The 24,568-nt window shown below is 36.3% G+C and overlaps 3 protein-coding genes across 6 annotated transcripts in view; 2 read left to right on the plus strand and 1 right to left on the minus strand.

The window, feature by feature from the left end:
* The window catches only part of LOC116288703 (voltage-dependent T-type calcium channel subunit alpha-1H), a 59,042-nt gene extending 38,877 nt beyond the window's left edge, over positions 1–20,165 (minus strand). For 2 of the 4 annotated variants that reach the window (XM_089031549.1, XM_031695522.2), the window contains exons 1-2: positions 20,084–20,163; positions 7,511–7,599 (exon numbers count right to left, since the gene is read on the minus strand). The gene's annotated coding sequence lies outside the window, so the exon portion shown is untranslated. Of the gene's footprint in view, positions 1–1,566; positions 1,770–7,510; positions 7,600–20,083 lie in introns of those variants that run through there. The other 2 variants (XM_089031550.1, XM_031695521.2) reach the window with 2 other exon arrangements.
* Positions 4,285–7,079, plus strand: LOC148910388 (uncharacterized). The gene is made up of 3 exons (XM_089032112.1): positions 4,285–5,722; positions 5,806–6,042; positions 6,131–7,079. The coding sequence occupies exons 1-3, from the start codon at positions 5,592–5,594 to the stop codon at positions 6,348–6,350; spliced, it is 588 nt and encodes a 195-aa protein (XP_088888238.1). The 5' UTR covers positions 4,285–5,591; the 3' UTR covers positions 6,351–7,079.
* On the plus strand, positions 15,605–24,331 carry LOC116288705 (sodium/calcium exchanger 3). Its single transcript, XM_031695529.2, has 10 exons — positions 15,605–16,720; positions 19,207–19,268; positions 19,856–20,023; positions 20,107–20,176; positions 20,599–20,719; positions 21,334–21,569; positions 21,660–21,998; positions 22,411–22,589; positions 23,126–23,458; positions 23,767–24,331. The coding sequence occupies exons 1-10, from the start codon at positions 16,012–16,014 to the stop codon at positions 24,001–24,003; spliced, it is 2,454 nt and encodes an 817-aa protein (XP_031551389.2). The 5' UTR covers positions 15,605–16,011; the 3' UTR covers positions 24,004–24,331.
* Positions 24,332–24,568: the final 237 nt, after the last annotated feature.

The following is a 24,568-nucleotide window of genomic DNA, read 5'->3' on the forward strand; positions in this document are numbered from 1 at the left end:
GATTAAATTGTTCCTGCCTCCAGTCATGGCTGCCATCACGCGATGGTGGATAGCCTCTATATTCCTTTTTCAATAAAGTTATTCGCAAGCTTGAAAAGCTACAAAGCTGAGACCGCCAAGAATTATGGGTAGATAATAATCATATTAATAATAATAATAATAATAATAATAATAATAATAATAGTAAAAACAATAATGACTTTTATGCAGACAACTAATCTAAAAATAAAAATCTATAATTGACATAGCATAGTTTTATAAGCTTCAATTATTCATTGAAAAGAATTTTCAGTTTGCTTGTTTTTTCAAACGATTCTCTCTCTCTCTCTCTCTCTCTCTTTGTCTTTTCCCTAATCATTCCCGAGGTCATGTTACCTTTCAAGCCGCGACTTGGTGAATATCTCATTTTCATAAAGACACTTTTTCTCCGAACGACTTTAAAGTCCGGCCTAATAACTTGTAATCGACCGCGAAAAATAATTAATGAATATCAAATAAAACCCAAATGCATGAATATTTAACTAGCCTACGTACGTACACCTGTTCCTAAGTCTAACTCTAACTTAGAGTGCAGAAAGTCCTACCAGGCTCGGTGTCGTATGGGAGTCGGTAGAGTTGCTTGTTGGTTCTCTCCTGTGTTTCGAGGTTTTTTTTCGGGTTCCCCGGCTTTCCTCCCTTCGCAAAATCAATCCTAAATTCCAATTGAAATTCAGTGGGTGAAGAGCCGCCCTGTGGTAATGCCACTGCTAGATCCTATTTATATCCTATTTATTTATTTAAAATCTTTAAAATCTTTATTTATCTATTTTTAATTTAATTTAATTTAATTTTTTATTTTGCGTTCCAGATTGTTCACAAAACACATCCCTATTTTTATCAACTTTTCTGGGCCCACTAAGCTGCGATATGGATAAAAAATTAGAATGATACCCGAAGAACATCTGTTCTACGTCAAAATTTGCTCTCCTCGAATTCCACATAGCAAGATAATCTCAAACGCTGCGATAACTATCCGATTGGTCGCGGAAACTCAACAGGGCAAATTAAATCCAATAAAAATGTATTCAATATCATAAAGTCGGTTGGTAAAGAACCGATTAACTGGGGTGTAATTTATATATCCTAAAAAACGGGAGTCACAAATAAACCAAGGACTAATAGCGTGAAATTTAGTAAGGAAGGAAGGTAGGAATACGGGTTAAATAGTCACTCCAAAAAAATATCGAGTATAATATTCTTGAGTCATTTTGGCGCGCGGCTAACGTATGATAAGATGATACTTATTTATTTATTGTTTTGTGTTTTAACGCCTTTTTAACTGGGTATTAATTTTTTCTTTTTTTGCCGGCCGCGGGATTAGCTCGATCAGCGTAATCTGAGGCAAAATTTGATCTCGATGTTTTGAAGGCTCTCTAAAAAAAAGTTTCCCATTCAAAATAGCTTCCACGGCAGAGACAAAATGGAAACAAAAAATAGCACAAATTACAACTAAATACTATTTCAAAATCTAAATAAACCAGCTACAATAACTAAAGAAACATATGTATGCAACGATTCAAATCTTACCTCAAGATAGATTTGAGCTAACGTCAATATTCCTGGTTGAAATTTTTCCACGAACGCGACTTCTTTCATAAGATTTTCCGGTTAATTTATAAAATATATAATCTCGCTGCCGAGGGTTTTTTTCAATCTTTTCTTTTGCTTCCTTATTCAGTCGCTCAAGCAAACGTAGAACTTAGTATTTTTAAAATGAATATTCCTAATTTATCTCATTCGTGATTCGTTTTACGTACGGCACAGTAGGAAAATGATCAAGTGAGTTGATTGAAATGTCAAGCGATGTTTGCTGAGGTGGAATTTTGAGTTGGAACTGCAGATTGTGAATCTAAATAAAGATCGATTAAGAATATGAATATATTAGTATCAAACTGCTTGAGCAGCTGATACAGAGGCTCTTATATATTCAACTGTCAATTATATGTCAAAGAACATACAAAAAAGGGGGCTGTTTCCTATTTTTATGGATGAACTCTTCATCGCGAAAAATAGGTGATAAATAACCTCTATGACTTCAGAACTCAAAATCATTTTATCGCGATATTGCATTTAGGATTTCGTCTACAGATTTCTATCTCTTACTTTATTCGTTTTCAGACGGAATTTATTCTATGCGTTTTGTATTTAACTCACATATTTGACGAATAGGGAAAATTAATGGGATTTGAGGCCAGCAAAAGCGATCCAACGCAGAGCAAATAACAGGTGTGCACGCACGAGAATCGATGTAAACTTAACCCCCAAAATGGTGAGCTTTCTACAACTTTCTTTGACGACCAAAATAACCAAAGGACGTGACTCTGACTCAATATATTCAATTCTAAACTTGGAAACCGTTTGCGATATTTATAGCTTTTTTCTCTTAGGCTTGAAGTTTGAATTTAAGGTCGTATTAATTATGCTTTCCGTTGCGCACCAGGGTAACGCTTAGTAGGCCCAACAGGAAGCGGATACTGCCTTATTTAAACTATCTGTTAATTTAGCAATTTTTAGCCTTTAGGGATGGGCCATTAGATAATTGAGGGGGGGGGGGGGGGAGGGAGAGTGCAGGAATTTATGTCGCACGATATTTATTAACTTATTATATTATTATTATATTATTATATATTATTTATTACTGCAAGAAGAGACTAAGAAAGAAAAATCGATTTCAGTGTTCTTGATATGGGTAGTGTCCTCATCATAAAAATAGCAACCATTAAGAAAATCTTGCTAATGGCTTCTACTTAGAGCATTTTAGACCTCACTAACGTCTTGAAGTGTCTTTATCCTTGATGCACAGAAGGATGCCAAACATTCCCTAAGACTCTAGACCACGTTCTCCTCTCCGGGCAGGGCTTAATTCCCCCCCCCCCCCCCCCCCCCCCCCCCCACCTCCCCCCTTCTTCAACCAATCTCTTTTTAAGATTTATCTCAATTATTTTTTCAAAACGACTCTAAAGGCCGGTTTAGACGGTACGATTTTCGCCTACAACTATCGTATACAACACGCTCGCGTCTGTCGTAGGCGAGTTGTAGGCTTGATTTACACGCTACGACTCGAGTTGTAGGATGGCGGAAGCGTGTCGTATACGATAGTTGTAGGCGAAAATCGTACCGTCTAAACCGGCCTTAACAGAAAAATCTTTAAAATATTGTGGGGGAGGGCTTGTTATATCCACACTGTTTCAATAGGCAGATTAAGATTCCCGTTTTTCCTTCCCGCAAACGGCAAACGTGACCACGTTTTCATCGTTCCCCTACATTTCATTTTACCTTTTGCAAACCTTCTCGAAAAAGACAAGTATTCTTTTGTTTATCTACTACTTGGAGATTTTTGCGATTCCTTTTCACTAATTTTAAAGAATTTTTTAGTGGTCAACTGACGGTTCACGTTTGCCGTAAACGAGAAACTTAAGCTCTCTAATATTTGGGGTTTTCGCGGTAGCTACCTTGGGGCAGGAATAATAAAAAAAGGTTCTTCATAACTGAAAAAAAAAAAACCATTTCATTTCCCAAGAGATTGAGAAAGCTTTTATCGTTTTTTTCATGCCTCATGACATGACTGCCGTGAAACCACTTCGATTTTGAAAGAAGTCTAAGTAAAACATTTGTCACTTTGCCTAGCTGTTGGCGCGAAGACATTAAAATTCATTTGTCTTGTCTCGCAAAAATATTTTTTCAAAAATACTTCAGCTTTTTTTTTTTTTTTTCTTTTTTAAGTTAATTAGAAAAAGATGGAGGAAATGTGACTCTAAAAATACGAAAAATAAGTAAATCATATAAAAATGAAAACATAAGAAAAGAAAATAAATAAAAAATGAATAGATAATTATTAAAAATTAAACTTAAAGTTTACTGAAATAAAATAAAATGAATTTCAAATCCATCTTCCATCCCATTACGAACCAGAAAGGCCTAGATATAATCCTGGGTTTTAAAGTCGAGAGTAACCTGATCTTTTAAGATAAGTTAAGATAGTTGCTATCGGCTGCGGGCTTATTATTCACGAGCGATAGCCATTAATTCAACCCTAGTACAAAATAAATTAGAAGGGTATTTTGTCAAGCTTAACTCGTAAAAATGTGAGTTTGTCGGCTTTGAGTAGCTGAAATGCTGGTACCCAAAAAACTGTAAGATTTTTACTTGTTAAACTTTGGCTAACTTAAACACGGTTTTTCTATGACAACGTTTTATTAAGTCGAAACCAACTGTACGTCGAAAATGATACGGTTACATTAGACATTTCCGATTTAGCGGCATAGGGAAAGTATATTCCGCATTCTATAATCCGACCGGAATAGCATAAATTAAAAAGAGCTATCATTATTTTATTCCAGATTTAACCAATAGAATTTTCAAAACTCCTTATCTTACTGTTTTCTCAGCTAGTACAATGTATTATTAGGTAAATAACAACTGAGAAAGAAAGTTTGTAACTATTTTTACTGACGTTACTCCTTCGTCTTACTACTATGGTCCTTAATAGTCAATCCTCTTACTACGAAGAACTAATGTCCCAAACGTCATATACTTATGAACTTTATCATACACCTGTTGTATTCAACGCACCAAAACAGTCACAACTGACTAGTAAGCGCTAGTAGTATCAACATATCTTGAGATTTGTTTACAGTATTAAGCTAGGAATTTTTCTGCTCTCACTAATATAAACATGTGTTACGCCAGTTTGTTTTACTTTTCCGAAAAGTATATCAAAAAGAACATATATAACATTACAGTGTTTTTAGAATTCTTTTCCTTCTATTAGCAAGAGCACCACAAGTTGCTATTACAAAGGGTTGAAATGGCCTCATGTGTCGAAAAATATCCGAGGTCGCTGAGTACATTTTCAGGAATCCAATGGCGTGCTCTACGCGGATACGAAGCGACCTTAGCGCTCTGTTGGCATTCTGTTGTCGTCTGTTGTAAGCAATACGCCTTAGCATAGCATCAAAGGATTCTAGTGTTTCCCCGGTCATGTACCAAAAGATGTGTGGATGTCTTCGTGCTAAACAATAAACATCTCTGCCACTATTACGATGGTTAAGCAGCAGATTACCAAAAAGTCGGGCTAGGAGATTAGCTCCTGTTGGTGCCGTAGAGACAAGCGCAACGAGTGTGATGAGCAGGTTCCCTATTAACATGCATAGGAAATAAAGGGACCAAACGTTGTGGTCTTTGAAGACTCAATTTTATAGCTGCAAAGATAGACAGCAGGGTTACTACAATAAACATTGGGAAAGGTGGGACATCCATTGTTGACTGACGCAAACAGGTAGTGTATTAAACATATATGCAACTTTTTCGTTCGCAATCACGAAACCAAACAAAAATATTTAAAAAAAAAACATTACGACCAGTGCACGTGTGCACGTGCCTATGTATGCAAATTTTTGGGCTCTTTTCACTTTTCTTAATCCTGTGAGAAAGGAGCGATGGACAACAACAAGTAAAGAAAACCAAGGAAAAACTACACTCAAGTCGAAGATACTCTTCTTCTTCAAGCTGTGCAAGCATGTGGAAGAGAGTGGAAAAGGTTTTTTGAGTTTATGAGAAGGCATGTTGAGGTTTTGGGAGAAGCTGGTGATCAGTATGTGTCTGAAGGAAATTCCAACAAAGTGTTGCAGGAGCGATTAAGGAAGAGAGCTACTAAACTGCTTAACAACGCTCTTCCTTCAAGGTAAGAATGCTGTTGACCAAAGAAGAAAGGACTCTCAATAACGGTATTATATGGAGTGCGATGATTCTTTTATTTCCTGGTAGGAATGCCAGTGAAGCAAGCACGTCAAATAGAATAATTGATGAAGAATACTCGTCCGCATCCAGTGTGGAAGAAACTTGTAATGAAGATACTGAAGAAGTTGAAGACATTTGCAGAGCTATCAATGCACGCGAAACAAAGTATGTGTTAGATGCAGAAAAGAACGAACCAAATGACGACCCTGCTGACATCCTTACACGAATCAAGAAAACAAGAGAAAGCGAGAGGACGGAAGACAGGTAATTTATAAGCAGACAGAATTACTTTCAACGTTTCTCATACCTATTTTATAATAAAACCTCGTTAATTTTGCTATTATCCTTTAAGGAAAAGACCTCTCAATGAAAGCTTAAAGTCAAGTAAAAAGCTGAAGTCATCTAGGAACTCCCAGGTCACCAGAGAGAAAAAACTGGACAGCTTACTCGAAGCAATCCCCGCCGTTCTTGATGCGGCCCAAAGTGCTGCACGAGAGCACCAGAAAGCATTAAAAAGCTGGAGGGCAGTCCATGGTCTTGACGTGACAGATTCTTCGTCAGATGAAGACTAGCACCTTATAGGCTTTATGAGTTCTGTTCACGTTATTAATAAATAGACATTAAGCATCACGTTTTTTCTGGCCGGCATAAGCACGTTTTTGTTCTTTCCCTGTAATTTAACTAGTACCTTTTAGAAACTCTCTCAGCAAAGACAAAGGTTATTTCATTATTTATCTATTGCTTCTTGAAAAGCTTTTCAACTTCTTTTTACTTTTTTTTCGTTTGCGTAGCACAAATGTTTGTCGAAAACACAAGATGTTTACTGAATCTCTCAAATATCTTGTTTTGTTCTGAATTTCAACGCATTGGTTATGTGCACAGCCTTTTCCACTGTAGAAGAACTAACAGAGAACTTGAATAAAATCCTGTTTTTCCCCGCAGAGGAGAGGGTACAGAGTTGGGAAGTAAGTGTTTACAGGCAGTGAACAAACTCAGTAGGCATCCACATTTCAACTATATGTTAGCGATACGTACGTGTCCATGCAGAAGGAAAACTTCTCGAAAATAATAACCGTCGTGGTATTCTACATTATATGCTAGCATTCTTAGTCCTTTTATAAATTTAAGGGCGAGCATTTACATTAGTATATTATAAACGCAACTTTTTTATATAAATGCGTTTCAACGGGACGAGATCTTATTCTCGAGCACACTGCTCGTCAGTTAAGCTAATAAAACAGGTAGTGTTAACGATATTAATTGTGCAATACCTTAAGTTAGATAAAACAGGTCTACTGAAAGCTGTTTCATTATTTTATTGAATTTTCTGGTCATAACGATGATTCTAGCCTTATTCCGCTGGTTTATGCTTATTCCGCTAGTATATGCCTATTCCGCTCATATGCCGCTAAATCGGAAATGTCTATTGTGTTCACAGGTTCTGGCATTACTGGAGAGAGGGAGAGAGGAAGAGATCTAGATTCTGAGCATTTTTAACGTCATATTTGACATATTTGGTCAATCTTCTTCGAAGCGATGTTATTTTTCTATTCACATGACTTATGAAAACCCGCAGATGTTTGAAAACGCTTTCTTATTGAAACTATTTTTGAAAGCCGGAACAACAGTTTCATTCTAGTTTTCTCGTTGTGCGAACACAAATATAAACGCGGCTCTTAACTAACTGTAAACTAACCTTTGGTTTTTCTTTTATATTTTTCGCTGGTTTTACCTTTTTTCTTGTCCTTCTTCGCCAACAATAGCCCCAGTTATTAAACAAGCTTTATTAACGATATCGATCTACATTCGTGGGCTGTTTTGCTGAAACGGAAAGATATAAAACTAACTTTTTTGCCTTTGTTTATGATTATATTTCTTTTCTTTAATCTAAATACTATTTTTGTGTATGCTTTCAAATGATAATTTCACTGCTTTTTTCATAGAAATATTAACAATAACATTTTCTAGAAAAGACGAACTACTTAAAGTTTTACATAATGCTATTTTATGAGCATTTTACATGCACAATTACTCATTTGCCAAAGATTATAAATGTACATGTACATTTTTTTCCAAAATAGTTATTAAGACAAAAATTTCGGCCTTAATTATAAATATTCATACTTATTTAAAGATTCGATGATTAAAAAAGTCCAGGGGGTGATATCAGTATTGGAGGTCTGGCGTTTTTTTGTTCCGCGATAATTTTTTTTCCTATGGAAGTCTAGATTTTATCAAACACTGAAACGACCTCTGGGTAGATCATTCGTTGGTGGGCAAGAGACACCTACTAGCAAAGGTTTTCTTTCAAATTTCACACTTTTCTAACAAACTTTTTTTTAAACTTCACCATTTTACGAAGCTATGGTAAATATTTTCTGTTCTATTAGAACGTGGATAATCAGTGGAGTAGCGCGCGAAGTACTGAAGTTAGAGGGGAGAGCGCACGCGTTTTTGGGCGAATATTCCCGCCAAAACCACAGGTAGCCTAACAAAATAGGAAATAGGAAAAATGTACGCTTTTAATTCAACCTTCCCCCACCCCCAACCCCATCGCTACGCCCCTGCTTAAATGACAAAAGGACGAATCTAATAGTTTTATTGGTCCGCATTGTGCTCTGCCTAATTAAGTTTGTGTTATAATCGACTGCAGATAAAAATAATATTACCAAAGGCTAGAAAAAACCACCCAGAGCAGGTTGATTTTTTTTTTTTTTGTATAAACTTGGGAGGTAAGCGGTAACTTTTTTAGCGAGGATATCTTATACAATTATTTTTTTTAAATCAGTCTTTGGCTTTTTCACATTTGACAAAAAGGAAAAAAAATATCCTTAAAGTCATAGTATCGCGGACAAACTTTAGCACCACGCCGTAATAATTTTTTTAAAGAACTGTTTTGGCCTTGCAAGTTGTATCAAAAAACCCTTCAAATGTCATCGATAACATGAAACAACCTCTGGGCTGATCTAAGTCAGGGCATGGCTAACTCACAGATCAATACCCTGAAACAACCTCTGGTCTGATCTAAGTCAGGGCACGGCTAACTCATAGATCCAACCCTGAAACAACCTCTGGGCTGATCTAAGTCAGGGCACGGCTAACTCATAGATCCAACCCTGAAACAACCTCTGGTCAAGGACTACAAATCTTCATTATTTTCGAACGCAAAAAATGTTCAAAGCGCTTCGACGCACGTCGGCATGACCTCGATGTAGAAAAAAGGCGGGAAAATGCGCAAGCAGTGTGTACAGTCGGCATGACATTGATGTAGAAAAAGACGGGGAAATGCAAACAGTGTGCACACGCGTCAGCATGACCTTAATATAGAAAAATGCACAAACACTGTGTACGCTTGTTGGCATGACATTGATGTAGAAAAAGGAGGGAATTTGCGCAAACATGAGCACGCGCATCGGCACAACAAACAAGCAGGTAAAAGTGCTTAATGACGGGCACCGGAACTCAAGAGGCGAGGCGGGAAAAGACAGAAGACAAAGCAACAAAAAGAGCGGGAAAATATGCGAAGAGTACAAAATATTTGTGCGACGTTGGCAAAGGCAAATCAAAAGAGAAAAACGAAAGAACCCGTTAACTAATTTCTACGATATAGTTGTCAACCACAAAGTTGTTTTTTGTAAATGATTTCATTATTTTGAGTCTAGGGGCAGTCCAAGAGGTCTGAGTAGAGATAACGAAATACGACTATTTTATAACAAAAATGTTTACGCCTAGATAACTTAATAACACAAAATATAAGATAAAACAAAAGTGACGTGTACATTTTTGTAAAACAAAAGCGAAATGAGGCATGAACCATAAGGGTTTTTCTCATCGCTTTTAAAAACAGTAGTTTAATTCCTTGAAGTCGCTTAAAAACTGGAAAGCATTTTCGAAGTGGTATTTTTCCAGATTTAATAGAAACTGTTTTTCGCGAAAACGAAATTTAATACTAGCGTTACTTTCTCGAAAGTGAGGTATTTTTCACTGCTCGAGGATTCAAAACTATAAATTTTTCGAAAAAAGAAAGTAACATTTAACATTTTCTTACCCCTTCACCACTTCAATTAAATATTATGCTTTAAATTTTCTTTTTGCTCATAAAAGAAAATGAAAGACTTACGCTTTGAATGAAGCGGTCAACTGACAGAAAACTGTAGTATTTTTATTGGCTGGTCAAATCGTCTTGCTTTTTCATTGGCTAAGAGAAGAAGCCATTTCACTGTCGAAGTCAGGTTTTTCATCCCTTGAAGGAGTATTCTCGAGCGAAGCTCTAATGTTAATTTTTTTTTTCGTGTTTACCTAATATTCTCTCTGACAACGCTAATAAACACGACCGTAATTAAAGTTTTTGGTTCAAGCTGTGGTAAAGGTGTTTGAACTCAGACCACACGTCTAACTCAATAGCACAGCTATCTTTGTTCCCTGTATTAATAGACTGTTTTCTCAAGGTTGCGTGCGCATCCAACTTGACTGGCCACGATACCATAACACGAGCTTTATGAGGAGCACTATCATGCATTGCTATGAAATTTTTTTTCGATAAGAATTCATAAAATTGATTATTCTCCTCTTTAAATATAAAACTGGCTTCTCAATTTTAACGAATTTGCGTTTTTTAGTTAGTTTTGTGGCCCGTCAAGTTGGATGCGCACGCAACCATGAGAAAACGGTCAAATTTGAACGGTATTGTGCATTTTAGGAAATTACAAAATATTTTGAAATGCGAAAACTTAATTATTTTTATAAATTTTTCATTCTTTTTTTTCAGTCAAAAATCATATTTCCAAAGGCGGTGGCGTTGAATATTGAATCATAATAGCGAAAGTATCTATATTCAGTATTTAACGTCGGTAGTTTCTTCAGTTGCAACACTACTATCAATGGAAGCCGACGGTGATGATGCGCACTTTACCCCCTCTCTCCATCAGTGCTCTGTTTTAAGAGTATTTAAAGCTGAAGGATTAGAGAGATTTGGAACTGAGCTACACCTGATCCAGGTTCTAAAAGACTCACAAGTATTCATATTTTAAACAGTTATTTCAGCTTGTTCAATTTACTGTAAAAAAACGTCTTATTTGAACGCCGTTGCGAGACAAGTTGCAGAGAAAATTGCTGCGTGTAATCGCGTCCGTCTTAAAGGAAAAATCTATATTAAATGATGTGTGGAGAAATACGAATCAAATGAAGCATTCAATATTTAATGACTAAAAATTCAAAGAATAATCTAAAGAAAATATGAAAAGTTGCTTATTCGTTAACAGCTGGATTTGTATACCACAATATTGTAAACAGAAAATTCAATTTCAAGAATCATTTAACGGCATATTTTTAGGGTACAACTTATTGAAAGTGTTTATTAGTGTTTGAGAAAAAGTGGCGACTTTTTTGATCGAAAATGAAAGTTAAATAAGCCTTGAATTCGAAGCCTTGAAGAACTTCTAGCTCCTAGGGTAGGGTAGGGTAGGGTAGGGAAGTTTGTGTAATATGAACCTTCTCCTTCCCCACCCTTCTAATTCAATTCATTACTAGTCTCTTTTATTTGCAAATTATACACAGCTACCCCAAACCCAAAATTTGATTAAGACGTATCTTTCAGGTGAAACTTTTTTTCTTTCAAGAATTCATTCTCCAGCTTATTTCAAAACATTATTACATAAATTGAAATATATTTATACAACAAAATGATAATGTTAAAAACAACTCTGAAATAACTTTCGTCTTATTTCCTTAACAAATTCTCTCGCGTCAACAATTAATTCTAGAAAAATCTGTTAGTGTTACGAATCTTATTCGAGGACGAAAATATTGACTACGGTTGCTAGACAACAAAAAGACGAAGACATAATAGTTGATTTAGTTCTTTGTGTTTTAAATTAACAAGAACAATGGAGGACGACGGACAGCGTGGGACATCCAAAGATTAGGCTAAACAAAATGTTTGATTGACAAGTGCGGCTTCCTTGCATCAAAATGATAAAAAGTTGCAAAACTCTAGCAAGCGCAGGTAGCCCAAGCTATAGTTACGAAATCGCACTTCATCATTTTTTCTAACTTTCTAAAACGTTTCATATTGCATACTGTGTGGTTTCCCAGCGGTTTGATTGTAGTTGAAGGCGATTTTAGGAGGTATAAAAGTTGAGATTTATTTTTCGAAAGAGGAAATTTACGATCTCCCTTACATTTTCTATATATAGGATTTCACAACTATAGCTCGTCTACCTGCGTAGCACGAGCAGCCTTGAGAGAGAGAGAGAGAGAAGAACCTCTGCAAGCATAGCTGGGTAGTAAATATTCTTAAGCAGAATAATTTTATATATTTTTATTAGTATAAGTATTTTCTTAGTTTTTAGTAAATTTAGATTACATTGAAACATTATATAGTGTTTCCCAGCGAGGTCGGAAATTAATTTTTCCGAATTTAATTCCAAGGGCTTTTGCCCGCAATAACCTCGTTCCCTAGCACTATAACTTATCTATATTTCTATATCTTCATTGAAACATCATATAGTGCTTTTAGGCTTCATAGGAAAAGGCGCTTTATAAATAAAGTTTATTATGTAATCATTATTAATAAGTTGATATATACTATTATTTCTTTATAAGAAGTATTCTATGAATCATAAATCTTTTAAAAACATTTTTTCTTTTCAAAGATTTTGCTTTTAAGAATCACTTTACGAATTTTCTTCTGTTTCGTTTTTTTTGTTTGTCGAGAATTTTCGACTACATCTCATTTGTTCCTCATTCAAATTGGGGAAAAAAGACAATTGACCAACAAATAACAGGCTTTCTTCGAAACATCTGCCTCAAGAACATACACACAATTCTTCCATTTCCCTTCTATTTATAGAATATTCTCGGGTTGAGTTCAAGACGTATTTTTTAGTGTTTGTCTAGCCATTAGTTATAAAGGTACCCTGACATGATAACTAGAAATAAGAGACGAGTTTTATATGTCAAATGAGGTCTTGTTTTATTTGCAGCACCTGTGCGTCAAACTCTTTTATTTATGTTCGTTAAGGAAGCCATTATAGTGCTCCACTGAAGCCCCTTGAAGTGTATAAGCCGCCCTTAATGAGTCCCGGCGCACGAGAAAAGAATGTTCTTAATGCATGAGAAAACCTAAGGAATATAAAAAAGCCCTCAAAATGCAACGCGGGGAACTAGTATAAGAATGCCCTTAAAGTGCGCAGGAACACTTGAAGTATTGGCAGAAAGCCACTAAAGAAACCGGGAACCTCGGAGCGGAAAAACCCTTAAATTACGAGGGAACTCTCGAAGTGCGAGGAAAAGCCATTAAAATGTAAGAAACCCCTCGAAGTGCAAAAAAGCCCTTAAATTGAGCAAGGAAGTCTTTATAGTAAACGATAAACCCTTGGATAACATCCCCTGATAATATTTCTGCTCTTATGATCTCTTCGAGCAGAGAAAAATATGAAGAACAAACATAGATAAAAGCTACGAAAGCGACCGAGATCCTTCGGTTGTGACTGAGCATCAAAGTAAAGAGATTTTAAGTTGACGTTTCGAACTGACATGTCTGATATGAAGGCTTTCAGTCTGGCGGGCTGATTCCGATCTAAAGAGACTTTGCTAAGATTAGAATGGGAAAACCATTTGAGTGTCAAGATTATGGCCCGCTAGACTATAAAATAAACGTGTCCCTGCGTCTATTTATATATATTGGCATTACATTTTATACATCTATATATTTCATATTATAAACATTATATTGCTTTCTGTCACAATTATCTGTAAAAATCTCTCTAAGCCCCGCCTACAGACACGGAAATATTTTTCTTTTCTTTCTTGTCTTCTTTCTTTCTTATTTTTTTCTTTTTTCTTTTTCTTTTCGAGCTCCCAAGAATTAACATACTGAAGTCAATGAAGATCAAAAACGGCAAATCGACTTCAGTTCAAGTGCCGAATGCACGTGACTGCGATTGGTCGTTTCTTCAAATGAACTCAAATGGACTTGAAATTCGGCTTCTGAAACATTCGAAGTGCATGGGTTCAGTTTACACTGATTGGCTAATTTTAAAAAGCTTTTAAAGTGCATGGCCAAATCCTTTTTATGTTTCTATCGAAAAGTGATTGGTTCAGTTTGGAAGCCCTTAAAAGAAATTTGCAGTGATTACTTATTGGATCAGATTTCTTTTTTTTTTTTTTGGCGCCAAAAAATGAAATTACAAATTTCATTTCAAGGCGTCGGAACCCCTTAAAGTGCAAAATGCACAGTAATTAGAAAGAACCTTGCTCTCTTTCAGGAAAAAATGACTTTGGAAAGCACCTAAAGAGCAATCTCAAAAAATGATTATCAGATTTGGGCTATCCATCGAGCTGTATAACTACACTTGATAACTCATTGTCAAGTAACATCCAAGGCTTCGGAACCCCTTAAAGTGCAAAATGCACAGTAATTAGAAAGAACCTTGCTCTCTTTCAGGGGAAAAAAAAGACTTTGGAAAGCACCTAAAGTGCAATCTCAGAAAATGATTATCAGATTTGGGCTATCCATCGAGCTGCATAACTACACTTGATAACTCATTGTTAAGTAACATCAAAGATAACAAAAACAAAAGCTATTCTCAGTAAGACGTAAAATGTTTGTTTTCAAGGGTTTTCTAAAAAGCCTAACCAGCCATGCCTAAATGTAATGTCAAGTGATAACTCAAGTGGACAGCCATATCTTCTGCCTCAAATAAATCACAATAGACTAGTCATAACACGACCAGAAGAATCGGAATCGGGAAAAAAAACCATGCAAAAACCACTCAAGTCATTGCATGCAGAAAACAAGTAAATTCCTGTGAGATGAAAAACTCTTGAAGACAAGCGCTGGAGAAGTAATCTCTTAAAATTCTTCCTCGGCTTATCTTGATTTATAGCTTTCAAATATAAATGAGACAATGAATAATATCTAGTGGAAAAGTAAGTAAATCAGGACTTGATTAACTAGGTAGTTTGATTTCTGAGATAAACTCCAGCCAAGGAAGATAAATTTCTAGAATAAAAGGTTCTAAGATCGGGCTTGGTGTGTGAGAATTTATTTTATTCCTATCGGGATGCCGACGGAACTTAGCTGGTGGTCGTGGGTGAAAAAGAAAGGGGGGGTTACACGTGACTAATGAAGCCAGTCCACCTCGCTTTCTTGACAATAAAAGATCGTAAGATGAACTGACCTTGGTGTGTGAGAATCAGTTTTTTTATTCCTATCAGAATACTGAAGGATCTTGGCTGGTGGTCGTGCGTGGAAGAAAGGGGGTTACATGTGACTAATGAAGCCAGTCGAACTTGCGTCCCTGACGTCATGAAACGCACGATTTACCGATGTCGTATATAGAAATGGATCTAGAACGGTAAATAACCCAACAGAAAAGAAAAGGAAAAGAAATAAGGAGAAGAGGAGGAAAACGAGAGAACGAAAGAAAGAAGGACAAGGAGATGGAGAAGGGGAAAGAGAACAAGAACAAGAAAAAGAAGAAACAGAACGAAAAGCAGGACGAGAACGAGAAAAAGAAGAAGAGATTTCTGAAGGAAATGGAAAAAGGGAGGAAAGAGAAAGAGGAGAGGAAGTACGTCTGAACAATAAGCTGACCAAAATTCTCACCGACCCCCGCTGTGTTTTCGAAAAACAACATTATGTGACGAATTAAATTGTAATAAAAAATCAAGAGTGTTTTACCAAACAAAGTCAAAAAAGGAAAGAAAAACAGAATCACTTCATCACTGAGTGGCCACGCTGTTTCCTCCAGCGAACTACGTAATCACCATCAACTCAAGGTCATTGTATAAATCTCACTGTTGCTATAGTAACAACGCTTGAGCCGGGTTATTCTTGCATACAAATAATGAGTTAACATTGTTTTACGACTATACCGAGAGAGGATCGTTAGATGTGAGGACATGATGAGACCTACCGATGGTGAATGGTGAACTTCTAAGACTGAATAACTAAACTCGAAAGGAATACTTTTGGGGATCTTCTCGACCGTTGAACGTGACTTCAATTGTATCCACATAAACAACGGCGCCGTTAGTTACTAAAAGGAAATCTGGATTGACATTCTGGCTGATATACGAAAGACTTTGCAATTACTGTACTTGGATTCAATTCAAGACCTGTCTACGCGTTTGAATCTTATTATCGTTTTTAGTCAGATATAATTTGTGTACCAATTTTATCAGCGAAAAAGGTGGAAAAGACTCGTGATTTTTGTGTCCAGTCTGAAAATGTCGAACTGTAGTTTAGAAGGGTACAAGAAGGTAGTTTATGATAAATGCGCTAAGGAAAATGTCGGGACTTTGCTGCTATCGTTTCTGGATGAGTCAGAATGGAACTATGGACTGAGGGTAGTTATCTATTTGGTAGCTTTGCTCTGGTGTTTCATGGGGATTGCCATTGTTGCCGATGTCTTCATGTGTGCCATCGAGAGAATCACAAGCAAGACCAAGAAAGTTATGGTTGCCAAGCAAGGCACAAAAGCCGAGTTGGAGGAGGTTGAAGTGCGGGTATGGAATGATACAGTAGCTAATCTGACCCTCATGGCACTAGGGTCCTCGGCTCCTGAGATCCTTCTCTCGATCATTGAAATTATAGGTAATAATTTCGAAGCAGGCGATCTTGGTCCCGGAACGATCGTAGGGTCAGCTGCGTTTAACCTGATGGTTATCACGGGAGTATGCATCATGTCTATCCCAGCCTTCGAAGTCCGCAGAATCAAGTCTATTAAAGTGTTTGCAGTCACTGCTTTCACATCGATTCTGGCATACATATGGCTGTACATCATTCTGTCAGTCAGCAGCAAAGATGTTGTCGATTTGTGGGAAGGCATCCTCACTTTTCTCTTCTTCCCAATACTTGTTATAATCGCTTACATTATGGATAAAGATTATTGCTGCTCCGAGAAGATACGACCGAATTCAGGGATGCTTGAACTTGGTAAGTAGTACAATTAATCTTAAATAGGGGCTCAAATCTTATACAAGTCTTCAATCAATTCGATCAGAAAACAAAATTAAAACTAAAAAGTAAAGTAAGCGGATACAAATTATATTACAATTTTCTCATATTACCGTTGGGACAAACGCATCGAAAAATATAGCATAATTAAGAATTATTCACTTATTTATGCTCTTTCGGTTTCTACGGAACTGATATTTCATTTTTCACGAATAAATCTCGAGTTCACGAATAAATCTCGAGTTCCCGAAATTTCCAAGTTTGATTAGGGACGAGTTTCAATTAGCTCTTAAATGAGAGATATTTCTCATATCTAAATGTGTTCAATTTTGTAACTTGGAAACGAAGATCCCGTTGGCGATATATCAACAACTTTCGAATAGCATTACGAAGAGGACGTGATGAAAATATGACATTTTTATGTGAAGAAAAAAGAAAGGAAGAAAAAAGCCGAAGAAATAGGGTAAAAGTCAGAGCAGAATTCTCAAATTTTGTGTTTCTCTGGAACTTTCTGGAAAAATTCTCTCTTTTTTTAATTTATGAAAGTCTTTCATCAAAAATTACCCACATTCAACATACCGTGAACTGAATCGATTTTTTGTTAATATCAACAAAATTAGCTTAAACCTAGAAAGTTTTGTCTTTAAAAAGGATAAAGTTTGTGTTATGTGTCTATGGAATGAAAACGGCCATTTAGTTTCTGAAGATAAGAATATTGTTCTGGAACTTGGAAATTTTTTCCTTTTTTTTTTTTTTGTTGAACAAAACCCTTAGCAACAAAATATTTTTATGCTGATCTTTTTCAGCTAATTTTCTTTAAAGCAAAAGGTATTCAGTATTATTGAGTCAGAATTATTAGCAAGATAAACATCTACATTATTTTAATTTAAAGTGATATATATTTTTAAAGAAAGTAATTCAATTTAGAAATTTATATTCAAAAAAAATTTTTTTTTAAATTATAAATACATAATAGTTTCCTATATTTATGTAAATATTAATATACAAAATATTTTTGTTTTGTTTTAAAAAATAGTTTTTCTGAAAAAAGGTCTTTCCATTCTTGGATTTTGTATTTTATTATAATTCAACTTTGTAATTTTTCTAGTCTATTTATATTATTTATTTCCTCACGAAATTGTGCATTTTTCTGTCTAAACAAAATTGTCTTTATTTAGAAATTGAAGACCTTTTATCTATGTTATTTTACTGTCATAAATATTACCTAAAAAATTAGCACTAGACTAAGGACTAATCATTCATCTGTTTATACAACCTTCTTTAGTTTGTGCAATATTTTTATTGCTACTTGATGTTTAAGCATGCATGGGACAGTTTTCAACATGTTTTACATTACGAAGACTGATTTAATGTTGAAAGAGTTGTCACATGAAATTATTTATAGCCTTCATAAATATAGGGTAGTGTAGCTGTAATGAAATGGTTGAACTGGCTATGGGTTGCTAGTTTGAATCCTGCCAACACATTTGAAGTTTGTTTGATAAGTTGCGAAAACATGTTTTGTTAGAAGGAGGGCTTTCTCCAGCTTTTTCAGTGTTATTCCACTAGTAATAATAAACGTCTGAGCTAAAACTTGCATGCATGAAATGTCGAATGGAGCAGTTGTGTAAGTAAAAGTGACAAATTAGAAAACATTATTCGAATTTTATCCACTTCAAAGAGATTATGAAGATATCTGTCCTTATATTTCTCCAGGCAGTACAAAACCATCTTTAGTTAATGGTTAGTCATATTTCCTTTTCACAGCACTCAGTCCCATATAAGTGCAATACTAAATACCAAAATAATAGATACTGGAATAACTATCATTAAAATTACCATAAAGGAAGAAAATATTTATGGCAATTTGACAAGACTTTGACTGAATTTATAGTTTAACAATCATCAGTTGTGTTAAATAGCTTTTATCTTAGTTATAAAATTATACAGTATTCAGTATTCAAGTACTCATGACTGCATTAGCTAGATTTGCAATGAAACTGCCATTTTTCTCATTAGTTACTAGGGTAAATATTGTCTGAAAATAACAGGTGAAAAAGAAACCTTACTTTCGTTATAAAATGCAAAAACCTTTTATGATTTTTAATTATAGGTACACCTGTCGTAGCAACATTCACTCTCTTTTTCAATTTTATTTATTCACTTTCAAATATTTAAAAAAAAATTAATTGGTATATGAAAACCTAGTGTTCAATTTCTTTTAGTATTCAGAAAATCATACTTGCTTATTGTTAGTATGGCAGCTTATTTTACACATTGTTTTGACAAATAAGGTAGTTTTAAAATTATAATTTATGAAACAGTTTCAAAATATAGTGTTTGGAAAGGTTTATCTTAGTTTTTTTAGAAAATCGTACTCGCTTGTGGTATGACAATGAACTTACAACTTTTTTTTCTATTTCATACTTACTGGTTAAGTTTATACTTTTAATCTATGCTCACAGAGGAAGGAGGAAAGAAGTTTACCTTACCTACAGAGGACCCTGATGTTACCACCTTCATTAAGGTAACTTTAATACAATTTTAAATGATAACTTAAATTTGGTTCTTCCTCAATAATCTAATTGGAAACTCTCATTGATGATTCGAATACCTAGCACTGTTATGTAAAATGCAAATCAATTGATTTGGTAAGCCGAATATTTATTAGAAAGACAAACTCAAAATGGTTACAACATTTTGACATCATTACATTTCATTATCAAGTGACATCTGACAATGTCAAAACTTTGTAGCCTTTTTACATTGTCTTTCTAATAAATTTTGTATCAAAGTCTAGACTTATCACGTTGAATTTTTTAGAGGAAATAAATTAGTGAAGTACCCTGTAAATGATTAATAAATTAGGCCAATTTGGCCTAAAAAAATTAGCAAACAAACAAAAAAAGTAATCCTCAATAAGGAAACAGATATAAGGAATTTGGCATTATTACAATATCATGATATTTCAGTGACATAGCTATTGGTATTGCCAGAGGCACAGCCAAATGACTACTTCAAGCAAGTTCACTGTATACCAGGGTGGATACTATGTTAGGTACAGTGTAGGCTTATCTAATAACTGTATATTTGGTTTGTTATGTGAAAAAATAGGAAGTCAGCCATATTCCAGACATTACAGAGGATGATGCAGCCAAGCTCGTTGCTGCTCATATCAAGTCAAAACAACCCAAAAATTATGGTTACTACAGAGTTGGCGCAATTAGAGATATTGGTGGGGGACACAAACTGAAGCCAAAAATGGACCCGAAATTGAACATGGTAAGGAATACCTCATGTGAAATAATTAGAGTCTTAAAATTTTAGAAAAGCTGAGCTTACCTTTGAACGCCTTTTGATTTCAGATCTATGAGGAGCTTTCTGATGTTGGATTTTCAACGTCAGGAGCATCTGTTATTCTAGCAGGAAACAAAGGTAACATTAAAATTTTAATCACTTTTCTCCGCAGGGACCAAGGAAGGAGGGGGCTACTTTCTGGTTTCCTCAGTAACATTAATCTATGTACTACAGGGGTTTAAAATAACATTGTCGGCTAATTAAGATGGAGGGCCAAATTAGGTTTAGCTAGGTCACACCTAGTCGTAACTGGATCAATGTTACTGGTCAAAATGACTGGCAGGTCAAAAATATGTCTTGGTAAGTTCAAATTCTTGCTGGAGATTGTTTGAAAAGCCCAATGATAAAATGATCAAGAAACCCCGAAGCAAAGTACTCCAGTGTGGTATGCTAAAGAACAATATGTGCCCTATTTAGAACAGATCTAGTATGTACAAAAAAAGAACTCAAGTATGCTAAAACATATCTAAAAAGATACCTACTTCTTTACTTAATGCTAGATGCCATCAAGCCTGCCGTGATAGAGTTTGCAGCATCTAAGTATGCTGTCTTAGAAAGCGACAAGCTGGTCAAAATTGGTGTTAAACGAAGTGGAAATATGAAGTGTACAGCAACAGTCAAGTAAGTCTTATATAGTGTTGTATATTGTTTAGTCAATGGATTCTAAAAGATACTAATCAACATGTGACCAGTCAATGTGACTAATCAATAGGACTGGCCTTAAGGAGTGGTCAGAAAGTAAAGGGGAGGGTGGGCTATGAAAAGCAATTGGTGGGTCATGAGAAAATAAGCCTCTTAATTGGGGCTGGTTCAGTTTTCCGTCCTTTTTGAGACATTATATAGGGGTGGATCATATTTTATTGGGCTTAAGATAAGGGGTGGGTCACTAATGATTATGCCTTTTGATAATTGAATATTTGTCATTCCACCCCCCCCCCCCTCCCTTCTACTTTCTGACCAGTCCCTAAGCTGGTTTTTACCAAGTGCCAACCTTAGCCAGATATGGACCTCGATCTGAACAGCTATTATCTTTAGTCCTGATGATGGCATCAATGCACATGTATAGCAATGTGTAGTTGCAGGAAATACCCTTGAATAACATTACCCTTAATGTTCCACCATGGGAAGGGGGAGAAGCCGAGTTGCGAGCAAAGAGGGGGACCAATATGCAATTTCCCACCCTCTAAAACCAGCTGTAATCAAAAGTCTTAATTATATACCTTTTTATCTTGCAGTTATGAAACCATTGACGGTACTGCAAATGCAGATTCTGATTATATCCCAAAGAAAGATGTCATGGTGTTCAAACCCGGTGAAACACTCAAACATATTGACATCACAATCATTGATGACAATGAGTGGGAAGAGAATGAAATCTTCTTCGTCAAGCTTTCTCCTTATGACATTAAAGATGCCACCGTCGCTGTTGGAAAGCTGAGCGTTACTGAAGTAACGATTATCAATGACGATGGTAAGTGGTTTTCTCGTAGAACTTCCTTGCATGTCCATCTTGGGCCATTTTCATTCAATGCAAACGTAAGTTTTTTTATCTTATTTACAGAACCCGGCATTTTATCGCTCCAAAAGCCCAGTTTTGTCGTCAAAGAAAGCATTGGTAAAGCTAAATTTATGGTAGAGAGAACGCAAGGTACAGACGGAATTGTCAAAGTGACTTGGACAACCCAAGACCAGTCGGCCATTTGTGGTAAAGACTATCACGGAGGGAAGGGCGAGTTGACGTTTGAACATGGCGAGCAGGTCAAATACATTGAGATTGAAATCATTGACGATAAAGCCTTTGAAAAAGATGAAACTTTTACCCTTGAGTTGAGTGATCCAACAGGAGGAGCACAACTTGGAAAAATCAAGCGAACTGTTGTCAACCTGGTCAATGATGATGGTAAGTTTGTATCAATGAATGAAAATATATCGACCAATCATATTGCGCGTTAGAATGCTCAACCAATCACAGCACGCGTAAGAAAATAGTTTTATACGGGAACTCTATTTCGTATTTATGGCGGGAAATATCATTTTGGAGAGACCCTTTTATTTATTATACTGTATTTTATCTTTAACCAGTTAAATTATAAAATACTGGAGGAATATTCATTGCATTGAAGTGGCGTATCAAGGTTTTCATTAGAGTTTTAGTACTAGGGGCTACTCCCACGGCATCCGTTAACAAATAATCCTCCCTCCCCTAAACATGCAAGGAAATTGCCAATAGTATGGGGGGAGGGGGGGAATTTACACACAGCACTTCCTGTCATACCCTGAATCACTAACATTGTCGTCCCTGATTTGACTAGAGTACCGGCGTTTATTTGACCGTGTGGTCTCTCTCACTCACCTAAACCTGGATCGATTGGAACTCGGGTCGTCGTCGTGGGGCATGCAGTTTCGTGATGCTATGTCGGTCAATGGAGGAGACGTGGAGAACGCCACGACAATGGATTACATCATGCACTTTTTTACTTTTGCTTGGAAGGTAAATACATATTCCATCTTTATGATTCACTATCCAGTCATAGTCACATCTTTACGGTGGCCAATAAGAGGCACAGCAGCTCTTCCCCTCCCATTCCCCCCTCTCCTCAGGCCCCCTACCCCGAAGGGATGATACTCAGGTTAGAAACGAATTGCTGCATGTTAGACAAAAATTCCTGCATTTGAGACGACTTGCTGCAAATAAGAAAGAAGTTGCTGCAATACTTAGATTGAAAATTTCTCATGATTACCTGCCGGGTACGGATAAATGCCCGGCAGTTTTAAATGTTATCCTCGAAGAGGCATGGACAGAAACTAGTGGGTGGTTGGGTACTTATTTGTACGTAGAGACTGGGATATGTCGGCCTCTTCTGCAGGCCAGTAAGCTGCTGCAGATGTTGCAGGGGCATACAAAAGAGAGGGGATGGTGATGCGACTCCTTTTTGCGAATTTCAAAGCTTGGAGAGCTCTATTTTGTGGTGGATAGAATTTTTTTCGAAAGACGAATATTTTGAAACATTTCGAACATTTTTTCAGATCATCTTCGCTATCTGTCCACCTTGTTCATGGGCCGGAGGATGGATTGCTTTCAGCGTTGCTCTCATGATGATCGGCCTACTAACGGCGGTTGTCGGGGACCTTGCTACCATATTTGGATGTCTAGTGGGCCTGAAACCTGAAGTGACTGCTTTCACATTCGTCGCTTTGGGTACCAGTCTCCCTGATTTGTTTGCCAGTAAAACGGCCGCCGTGTCAGAAAAATATGCGGACGCTGCCGTTGGCAACGTTACCGGAAGTAATTCTGTAAATGTGTTCCTTGGACTGGGTACCCCATGGTTGATAGCTGCGATATACCATAAAGTCAAAACCGTAAGTTATTCTTTTCTTACTTAAAAAAGTTATGAAAGGTGCGTGCGCACCATGGAGCACGCGCAAGGATATTTTTCGTGCGCCTGCGCGATATAATATAAAGGTTATATAGAGGTTAAAGTATTGTGCCGTAAAAGCGGATTTTTCACATCCATTGAAAGGACCTTTTTTATTATCGAAAAGTTACACGTTTTGGTCAACGGTGTTAAGGAGAATCAAAGGTCCTTTGAATGGATGTGTAAAAGTCGCTCCCTCATGGTTATTTCAGTATGAATTCTAATAGATCATTGTTTTTTAAACATTTACAGGGTAAACCCTTCAATGTTCCAGGTGGATCACTGGTCACAAATGTAGTAACCTACAGTGTTTGTGCTTCGCTGTGCATTTTATTATTACTATTGAGGCGATATATCAAACCTCTCGGAGGAGGCGAGCTAGGAGGACCAGCGAAAACCAAATATGCAACGGGAGCAATCTTCATTCTGCTGTGGTTCATCTATGTTCTCATATCAGCGATGGTTTCATACGGTCACATTTCTTTTTAGAGTGCACCGCAACTTAGAACACATAGACACATCTTGGCTGATTATCAGTTTAATATAAAGTTATGCAACAGTTGTAAAAAATTATCATTTCACCGACTCTTAAACCACGTACTGAATGCACAAATCGGCAGAATCAGCCACACTTCAAGTTAAATTGCAAACCGATTAAGTTTAGCTTTTTACACCTGGTTCATAGTGAAAGATAGTTTTAGAAAATAGAATATTTATATGCGACTGAAAAGTATGGAATACTGAAATGTTGCCGAAATAAATTTCTCCAAATGGGCCTGTCTCATGCAACAGCCATATTGGATAGAACAATATGATACATTATTGCCCAAAAACCTAGCTTTTAAAGCTATTATAAAGAGCTTGGCCAGGGAAACGAAAATGTTTTTAATCTCCTGTGAATATAAAAGCGCTAACAGGAGATATGTCTGCAACGCGTTGTCGACAATGGCGTGGCGCTTTCTGACTACTGAATAATTTATGAATCTTGAAAATATGATGTGGCATCGGACATGCTATGTTCCTATCAACATTGTGGGCAATAAATGCATTAACT

Source organism: Actinia tenebrosa, unplaced genomic scaffold (assembly GCF_029948245.1).
Source record: "Actinia tenebrosa isolate PJP-AT-01 unplaced genomic scaffold, QUT_ActTen_1.0 PGA_scaffold17__23_contigs__length_9995812, whole genome shotgun sequence".
Classification (NCBI taxonomy): Eukaryota; Metazoa; Cnidaria; class Anthozoa; order Actiniaria; family Actiniidae; genus Actinia; species Actinia tenebrosa.